The sequence below is a fragment of the Coloeus monedula genome (genome assembly GCF_965178545.1).
Source record: "Coloeus monedula genome assembly, chromosome: 26".
NCBI lineage: Eukaryota > Metazoa > Chordata > Aves > Passeriformes > Corvidae > Coloeus > Coloeus monedula.
In genome coordinates, this window is record NC_138806.1 from 4,598,235 (window position 1) to 4,608,220 (window position 9,986).

Below are 9,986 nucleotides of genomic sequence, written 5' to 3' on the forward strand. Positions count from 1 at the left end.
CGCCGGGAGCTGTAGTCCGGCAGCACCGGGAGAGGCGGAGCCGCCATGGGAACCGGCGGGAGCGGCTCCGGGAAGGGGATCGGGGGCTCCACCAACCCCCGCTCCGCACACAGAGAACCCCAGACCCGGTGGGGTGCGTCCAGCCTGCCCGGGGAGGTTGGGCTGCCCCCCAACCCTCCCCGCGCCTCTCTTTCCCAGGGGAAATCCGAGGGTGGGGAACACTGGGGCAGCTTCCCTAAGGAGCTGTGGCTGCCCCATCCCTGGGAGTGTTCGAGGCCTGGTTGGACGGGGCTTGGAGCAACCTGGGAGAGTGGAATATGTCCCTGCCCATGGCAGGGGGTGGGACTGGTTGATTTTTAAAGTCCCTTCCCACCCAAACCATTCTGATTCCGTGATACCGTGAAAATCCCATCAGCAGCATTGTGCAGACAGCCCGGGCAAGCCGGCAGCGCTGCAGGACACCCTGCCAAGGTCGGGGCTGGGAGCGAGCGCAGGATTCCAGCGCTGGAGCGCGGGGGGAGACCATCTGGCTCCGCTTTTGTTTGCACAACCATCAAAGCTCATCGCGTGGGGCTGGCACGGCCCACGGGTGCCGCAGCCATCTGTGCAGGGCTCTGTGTGTGCCTGCTGCCGGCTCTTCCAGCAGCGGAGGGGCAGCGCCGGAGCCACTTTGGGCTGCAAACCCCCTGCCCGGAGACGAGCAGAGCCCCTGGCTGTGTGCGGAGCCCGGGCGCGGCGCTCCCGGCTGCCCGCGGCGCACATGTGGCTCTGCCGGTGCCATTCGCAGTCCCCCGACCTGGCACAGACACTTCCGCTCGCCACAGCCCGCGGTGGGTTTTGGTGTTGGCCCAGGTGGAGTCACAGCGACGTCGAGGTTCCCTGAGTGCCCCTGTGCCTCCACTCTGAGCTCTGTGTCCTGACCCTCTCTGCATCCATCCGGCCTTGGCTCCAGCCGCACATCTTGACTGGGCACGGCGAGGGCGCAGAGACCCCGCGGGCTGCCAGGGCCGGGGCTGCCTGGGTGTCACAGGCTGGCACCGTGTTGCTGGCAGGGCACGGGGGCACTTGCCGGATCCAGAGCTCAGCAGTGTCTGCTTCCAGAGGGCTTTGGACACGGAGAGACGCACATGTGGGGTAAAGCAGATGAAAGGCCGCTGATTGCCACCCTGTGGAACCGCGTTGTCCCTGCCCGGCTCCTCTGCGGTGACCTCTTGGCAGGGCGCGGTGCGGGGATGCCGGCGTGCGGAGGCGGGGGATCCCACGGGATCCGGTCCTGCTTTGCAGGAGATCCACGCACGCACAGCAGGCTCTATTTTTATCCTGCTCCTGCCTGACTGAGCAGCTCCCTGCGCGGTGACATCTAATTTAGCAGCTTCCCCGCACCCCGCTGGTTCCGCACGTGAGGGGGAAGCACAATGCAGCAGCTATTTTTAAACGCCCATAAATATTCATCCCTCTCCGTGATGCAGCAGCCGCCGCTGCCGGTGGAGCGCGGGGGGGACCCGACCCGCTCCCTGGGCTCCCCAAAGCGCGCTCACCCGCCCAGGGAACACCGGCACTGGGGGCGGGGAGTTCCCTGGGGGGATCCGGCCCCATCCGCTCACCGGCAGCTGCACCCGCGTTCACCCCGTGCCCAGGGGGGCCGTTCCCGTGTGGATTCCTAGGCCTCGCTCGCTCCCAGCCTCTCCCGGCACCGGGTCGTGCTCAGCTCCCACCCACTCTGCTGGCTGCCGGTCCCGCTGCCCGGTCGATGCCGGTTATATTTAGCTCCGTGGTGGCAGCGAGAAGCCGGTGCCAGCTATTTTTAGCCATCCTGCGGTGGGAAGGGTCCGCGTGGGTCGTGCTGCACTGCAGGTTTTGGGCTGGTGGGTGCCGTGTCCTCCACGTGGGAGCCCCGTGGGGTGCAGCCCTGGGGCTGCTCCCGCTCCCGGATCTGTGCCCTCTGCCGGGATCACCCGCCACCTCTCTGGGTCCCAGCTCAATCCCCCCGTGCACCTGCCTGTCACCTTGGCCCCTCGGCCCCGTCCCGCGGCGGGTGGCTGTGTCATCGGAGCAGCCACATCCCAACATGCCCATCCCTGCTCCCGCTGCGTGCACAGCTCCCCGCAGCACTGGGAATGGTGATGGGCAGCACGGGGCTGCTCCGATTCCTGGCCGAAGGGGGAGATGCCAGAGAAGTGCTCGAGAGTACCAACTGTGGCTGCCGGCTGCTGCTTGCCAGCCTCCCGGCCGTGTCCCGGGACAACCCTGCCCGGTGACTCCGGCATCGGTCCGGCGTCGGGCTTGGCTCCGGTCCTGGAAACATCGAAAAGACCTCTAAGATCATCGACTCCAACCAGTAACCAAGCACTGTCACCTTCACCACTAAACTATGTCCCCAGGTGCCACATCCACACGTTCTTAGAGCACTTCCAGACCCAGCAATGGCCGGGCCCCGGCGGTGCGCAGGGGGCTCCGGGGAGTGCGGGGGTCTCTGGGGAGCATCTGTCCGTGGCCGTGTCTGGCTGCCGTCAGGTTCCCTTTTCCTAATTGAGGCGAGATCCAGGCCAGGCGCCTCCTAACCGGTTTATCCTCCCGCAGCAGCGGGAGAACGTCAGTGCCCGGGGCCGGGCTGTCCCGCCGCGGAGATCCGGGGCTGGGGCAGCGGGAGCCGCGTCCCTCCCCGCCGCCCCGGGGCCCGGTAACGGCGGCCGCTCTCCATGGTCCTGAGCCAGCCTCGCCGGTGCCCCGGGGCGGCGAGACCTCGAGCCGCAGCCCAGCCCGGCGATCCCCGGCCCGGGAAGCGGGAGGCTGGGCTGGGGACCCACTCCGGCCCCCCTGGATCTCACCCCGCCTGGTGCCGCCGCTGCGGGTCGGGTTTCCCCGAGTAAGCGATGCCGGTACAGGACGGGGGGGGGGGCACCGTGACCCCGCCGGAGTGGGAGTAGGGGTGTCCTACTCCCCCCGGAAGAGCTGGGGAGGGGATGAGGGGATTCCTGGGGGGTTGCGGGGGCAGCACCGGGGGGCGCCGAGGGCCCGGGGAGCCGGGAGGGCTCCCACCGGAGTTCGGCGGGGACGCGGCAGGGCGGAGGCCATGGAGTGCCCCGGGACGCGCTGGCACCAGCTGCCCCGGGATCGGAGGTCCCGGCAGCTCCTCGCCGGGTCTCTCCGGTGTCTTCCCACCCATCCCGGTCTGAGGACCCGGGGCAGCGCTTCTCCCGTAGGGAGAGGAGCTGAGAAGGCTTCGGGCAGGGGGCCGGCGGTGCTCGGCACTGCACGGCCCCCCCGGCGGGGCGGGCCGGGGGCGGGGAGCCCCGGGGAGGCCCGGGCGGAGGATCCCGCCCACCGGCCCCGCCGCCGCCGCCGGCTCCGGGGCCGCCGCGCTGCGCGGGGCGCGGCCGCTCCGGCCCGGGGCGCGGGGCCGCTCCGCCGCCGGGGGCTGCACAGGCAGGTGAGTCCTCAACTGCACCTCCGGCGGGGCGGGAGGCGGGGAGGGGAGGGTCGGCAGAGCTGCGCAGAGCGGAGCTTCCCCCGGGAAAGCACCGGGGCTTCCCTCGCCTGCGACGCCCCCGGTGCCGAGCGGGCCGGGGGGATCCCCGGGCATCCCCAGGCGCACGGAGGGTCCTCGCGTTCGCACCGCCCCCGGCTCCTCAACCGCATTTCCTGGGGCTGGCGGCGACCCCCGCGGTCGGGCTGGGGACCCCCGCGCCCTGCTGCGGGCTGGGAGACCCGCGGTGGGACAGGGGCTGGCTCGCTGTCGTCGCTGCCGTGTCTGGTCCGCATCCCACCCGCAGGGGTGTCCCGGTCCCGTGGACGAAGCAGCCCCCTCCCGGGACACCGGGTCCCGGCTCACGCCGGTGGTTTCCCGGGCAGCGGGAAGAGGGTACCAAGGGGCTGTGTTTGTCCCAGGTTACCTCTGGAAGACTTGGGGAGTGGTGCAGTGTGGGGCTCCAGGGTCCCGGTGCCCTTGGTGTGCCCTGAACTCTGGTTCCCTCTCAGGACCCTCCTGGATCCTGGGGCTCCGGCAGTGCAGGGGTCAGTTCTGCACAGGTGTGACCTTGGGGTGTTTTGGCGTGGCAGGGCTATGTGACAGCGCCCAGCACTCGGGGTGCTCGCTTGCCTGTGCCTCTGCACCATACCAAGGAGCCCCAGTCAGCGGGTTTGCCGGTGTTGGGGTGCTCCGGGGAGCAGTGGGACCAGCAGGCAGCATTGCTGATGGCATAGCTCAGGGCTCCCGCAGCACTGAGCTCTGCCTGACCGGGTGACACAGGCGCCTGGCAGCCCCAGTGGCTTTGATTATGGGATGGTGGGAGAACACCTGGATCCTGCCTCCAGAGCTCCGCTGCCACGGCCGGCACAGGGACGAGCTGGGACTCCTGGACATGGTGGGACCCAGGGCTGGGAGAGCCGGGCAGCGCTCGCAGCGCTCGCAGCGCTCAGACACGGCCCTTATCTGCTGCCACCACCCTGGGAACTCGTTGCACGCTCAGCTCCAGTGAATTTCCTTTTTCTGTTTTTGTTTCTTTCCTGCTGACGCTTTTCCCCTCCGGAATCAAGGGCTGGATGGGGCCCATGGTTACGGGGTAGTGTGAGCAGCCCAACCCCACGGTGGGGTGGCAGTGGGCAGAGCACGGCAGCACCCAGCGCCCACCTGTGCCGGTCCCCTCGAAAGGAGAAAACCCGCCGCGTGTCCGCGTGTGCCCCGGGCGCTCCCGGAGAGCGGAGCCGGGAGCAGGAACCTGCTGAGCCGCTGCTTGCACATGTTTTCCCTGGCATTCCCCGGGGGCCGCCTGCAGCGGCCGCTCGCCCGGAGCCGGGGCTCGCTCTGGTGCGTCCTCCGGCCGCCGCAGGATGCATTGGCCTGCTGCGAGCAGCGATCGTGGCGCCGTGACCTTGGCAGGGCGGGAGCTCACCCCGCCTCTGGCTCAACCCGAGCATCTCCGGTTGTTACAACCCAGCTGCCGGCGCAGGAGACGTGCCCAGCCCCTGGGGCCTGATCCTGGCACGCAGGAGCCTGGAGCGAGGTGATGGCCGGGCATGGGGGAAAGCGTGAGTCGTGACGGCTGTCCCGGCCCCCATCCCTGTCCCTGCTTCATGGTTGGGGTCAGGTGTGGTGCTCACAGCCAGCGCAGTGACAGTTCTGCCCCTGTCCCCCCTGGCCTGACACTGTCCCCTTGTTGTCCCTGTCTCAGATGTGCCGACTTCAGCTGAAGCCACTGTGGCCGTGAGGAAAGCAGCATAGGACCATGAGTGCAGCACAGAGGGTTCTCCTCTGCCCCATCACCATGGGACTGCTCCTGCAGAACCTCTTCCTCCTCCTCCTCTTCCTCCTGGGCTCCTGCCTCCACCCAGCTGCTGCCTTCCCCAAGGGCTGTTACCCCTCAGAAGAGGAGGGGCTGAAGACCTTTCGCTGCAGCAACGCTCAGCTGACCGAGGTCCCCAGAGACATCCCCAATGACACCAACAAGCTCTACCTGGACTTCAACCAAATCCCCTTCCTGCCTCGCGATGCCTTCCGGGACCTGCCACTCCTGCTGGAGCTGGATCTGTCCCACAATGCCATTGCCAGAGTTGAAAGTGGGGCTTTCCAGGGCCTGGCAGAGCACCTGCGCTCTCTGGACTTGTCTTCCAACAGGCTGGTGTCGGTCAGCAAAGATGCCTTTAGCAACCTGAAAGCCAAGGTGAACCTGTCCAACAACCCGTGGCTGTGTGACTGTCGGCTGCAGGAGCTGATCCGCGCAGTGGAGCTGGCGGCTGACTCCTCAGGGGGCATCATGTGCGACTCCTCCACGCAGGAGGAGCACGTCGGCAAAGCTTTCCTGCAGGTCATTGCCGACACAGACTTCTGCAATGTGTACAAGAAGACCACGGACATTGCCATGCTGGTCACCATGTTTGGCTGGTTCGCCATGGTGATCTCCTACCTGGTCTACTACGTGCGGCAGAACCAGGAGGATGCCCGGCGGCACCTGGAATATCTCAAGTCACTGCCCAGCAAGCAGCGGCGATCGGAGGAGTCATCCACCATCAGCACTGTGGTGTGAGCACCAGCATCCTTCAGGACATGGGGACGTGTGGAGCTGGAGACCTGCCGCTCCAGGGGCTCGCCACGGCTGCAGAAGCTGTCACCAGCCACCAGCATCTCACAGAGATACTCATGGATTTGTTCTGTTCTCCCGCTGGCAGCAGCAGCCACAGCTGATGAGTCCCTGGCTCTGGTGGCTGAGGTCAGGGATGGATATCAGCCATGAGCATGGAGGATCTGCAGCATCCTCCCAAGTTATGGATGACTGGAGCGAGCTGGAGCATCCCCCTGGCATGTGGCCATTGCTCCAACTGACCTGGACATTTGGACTTCATCTAAAACTTTTTATATTTCCTTTGCAGAGATCCCTTGGGGTATTAATGGAATCGGTGTTTTCATCTCTCCCCTGCTCCCCCTTGGCTGCCCAAGGGATGGTCTGGTAGCCCAGGACAGTCTGTGCCTGGCTCCCTGCTGAGAGATAAGTGGGAAGGAGCAGTACGGGTGCAAGGCCAGTGCCCTGCCAGGTCACTGGCCCTGGAGGGTCATGGGCTTCAAGCCCAGCCAGTAGGACCAAGAGGTGGGGCAGGAGGTGGGGACGCACTGGTTGGTGCCACTCCATCTCCTGTTTCATCTCCCTGCTCCTTTCCCAGCACTCTCAGGCCAGGTGGGGCAAGGGGTGTGGGGGTCTCCACTCAGAGATGGGGTCACTGATGGGCAAACCCAGGGCCTTTCCCCTCTGAGTGTGGGGAATTAGAACCAATCAGGGAATGAACTCCCTGGGGCAGAGCCCTTTGGGGCTGACAAGGGATGTAGGTGCTGATGGAGGGGCAGCTGGGGGTCCTGGCAGTGGGTCCAGCCCTGCTGGGATGTTGGGGAAGCGGGTTTCCCCTTGGTGCTCTCGGGGACCATGTGGGAGGGTGTTTGCAGCACCCTTTGCCATTGCTCCTGTCACTGCCGGAGGGGAGCTCCCACCTCACAAGCTGCTGACCGGTCACTGTGATGGGAAGCAGGATGGAGGGAGCTGCCACGGCTCCTCTGTCCTCTCCCCACTCCCGCACTGCTGTCAGGAGCCTGAATCTCCCCTAAAAATGTCCAAAAGTCCCTTTTTGACACTTTCAGTATTGGGCTGCAGGTTCCTGGTGGCAGTGGTGGAGGTGATGCTGGGCACAGGGCTGGCACAGGCAAGGTCAGTGCCCACCTTTGGGTGTGCAGGGTTCAAGTGGCAACTCAGAGCAAAGCCAGAGCAGCCCCAGACTCTTCCACCTGCATGTCTGGCCTCCAGGACATCTGGTTTTGCTGGTTTTGGCCTTTTTTTAAACCAACCAATGCTGAATTGCCTTAATTCACCAAGACCGCCAACCAAAGCTGCTTGAACCTCCTCTGTACCGAGCCAGAGCTGGCTTGTTGCCAGGCCCAGCCTCAGCCCCTGGTGTGGGCGGTGTGTTTGGGTGCAGGCAGGGCTCTGGCCCGGCTGCTGCTGCTGCCCTCGTGCCCCGGTGCCGGTGGGAGCCGTGGGACAGAGCTGGCCAGGAGCGGGGCCCGTGCCCTTCCACAAGTGCCTGATTCCAGCACAGAGCAGGAGCTCTGCAACGCACAAACACCTGGGCCCCAGCTCCCAACCGGGCGTCCCCACAGCCCCACGGCAGCTCCTTCCCCCTCTACAACAGCCTGAGGAGAAAAGGGGCTGGGGGCGACCCGACTGAACCCCCCCAGGCTGCTCCCCCCAGGCCACCGCTTGTGCCCGCAGCGCGGGAGGTGCCGGGATCACCCGACCCATCCGTGTTTGGGTTAAGGGACCTTTTAGTTCTTACTTTATACGACAATAAAATTGGCTTTTACTTTGGAGCCGGTGGCCGGCGTGTACTGGTGTGTGTGTGTTTGTGGGTCACAGGGCCCTGGTGACGTTGTGCCTGCAAAGGAAGGACGGAGGTGCCCGTGACAGCCGATGTCCTTGTGGGCAGGCACTTGCAGAAACAGGACACCCGTCCCTCCGGTAACCCTGCCCCAGCCTTCAATAATGAACACCCGCGGATCGGCTCAGGTCACTGGCACGGTCCCCGCGTCACCCAGGACCCCGTGGCGTGGTTTCCCAGGGCTCTGCTCCGCTCCTCTGCCCTCCCGTCCCCACCGGAGCAGCCCGGGCATCGCGTGGCGCACGGGCAGGACCATGACGGCCGGGAGGGACAAACCCTTCCAACACCACGGTCCCACCGGTCCCCACACGAGGCCTCTCCGGTCACAGCCCGGTCCCGGTTTTCCAGCGCCTCTCCCCGCGTGATCCGTGCTGGAGTCTTGTGCCATGGAAGGTGAAAACCGGGCCCTAACGCAGAGTGACAGTTCCCGCTCGTGGGACATTAACCTTATTTGTCACTCGGCTGTCTCCAGACGCAGACCCCGGGCTCTGGAGCAGATGGCTGCTGTCCCCCGCTCTGGTCACTCCCTGGGGATTCTCCTCCCGAGGCTCCCGGAGCATCTGGGGAGGGCTGGGGGACACGCAGGACACGTGGCCCCAGCTGCCACCCTGTCCGTGGGGCCGTGGCTCCCTGGAGTCCTGCCGGTGTCCCCTTGCATGGGGCTGGATGATGCTGAGTCCCCCGGGGTCAGCCCTGCTCTGGATCCTGTCTGTGCAATTATTTGGATGGAAACCATCAGGCTCATTAGAGCCCGCACGGATGAGCACGGGGGAAAGGAAGTGGATTCCAGGAGTTTGTCTGGATGTGGAACAGCCAGTGACTGGCCTGTGTGGGTGTACAGGGGGATAAAAACATAAGAAGTCTAACAAATAGATGGACGGAATTGTGTTGGACTTATGCTGTCAGTACTGCTAGATATTTAATCAGGTGTGACAGGGAACGGGGAAGAACAGAAAAATGGGTTTATGGGGCTATTTCCTGGGGGTGCTGTGGCCAGCCTGGGGTGTTGGGGTGTCTCGGGAGCAGGGGGACACAGCCTGCCAGATGGCTTAAATCCCAAGGAGGGATTTTTCTCATCCCACTCTTTCCAGCTGTGAGGTGCTGTGTGCCAGATCCTGCTGGGAGCAGGAGCTGGCACTTGGCACAGTGGGTGCGAGGGCCTCAGTGTTAAAGGCAACACTTCTCCTCCAGCAAGGAATTAGAATTATCCCTCTTAATACCCCTCTCTCGGTAATTCGTTTCCTGATGTAGATTTATCCGCAGGGATCAGCAGCGGGAGAATTAAGAAGGAGTGTGACCTCCTTCTGTGCATTTCAGCACGCCGGTAAATCTCTGTTATTAACTTCCAAGGAGCTCTGCCCACCCTGCCATTAACTGGCCTGTTCTCCTCTTCAGGATGGAGGAAAATGTGCCATCGGGGCAAGATCTACGACCTGAATCCTCTTGGTAGGGACAGCTCTTTGCCTGCTTGGCCCTGAAATCCCTTGGGAGCACAGGGATAGAGGGGTGTTCAGAGGAAACCCCCAGGATATCCAGTGCCAGGGGACACCCTGCCCGTGGGTCTGACCCCGCAGCATCTGGGCTAGGGGAAGAGAGGGCTTTGGAGGGATTTTGGGAGAAAGTTTTGGGAGAAGCCCTGTTTTCCCCAGCCCACAAGTGAAGCGTGTTCCACAGCAGCAGCCCCAGGCTGCGTCCTGAACTTTCAACTGATTAGATTTCCAAGAGGGAAGGAAGGATGTCTAATTGTTTAATTTCCGCAATTAGAAAAATATTTATCAATAATTAGGAGTGATGGCAGTGATTACACTGGGATTAAAGCCAGGCTACACTTCATCACCCGCCTTTCACTCAAGGACCTTATTTGTTTCTTTTCACCCCCAAAAAAATCCATGTACAGCTGCATTGCTGCCAATAATGAATCATCCTTGTTCACTGCCTGCACAGAACTCGTTAATCTGATGATGCCAGTGGTTCTAGGAAGACTGCTGGGCACATCGTGTGGTCACTGGGCTTGGGCAGGAGAAAATTTAATTTCAGTGGGTAGGAAAATGAAGCAGAGCTAAAAATCA

General features: G+C 63.9%; 1 protein-coding gene across 1 annotated transcript; it reads left to right on the forward strand.

Annotated features, from left to right (window-relative positions):
* Window positions 1-3,345: 3,345 nt before the first annotated feature.
* Window positions 3,346-6,501, forward strand: LRRC3C (leucine rich repeat containing 3C). The gene is made up of 2 exons (XM_082297281.1): window positions 3,346-3,430; window positions 5,172-6,501. Exon 2 carries the CDS (start codon window positions 5,226-5,228, stop codon window positions 6,021-6,023), a length of 798 nt encoding a protein of 265 aa, XP_082153407.1. The 5' UTR covers window positions 3,346-3,430; window positions 5,172-5,225; the 3' UTR covers window positions 6,024-6,501.
* Window positions 6,502-9,986: the final 3,485 nt, after the last annotated feature.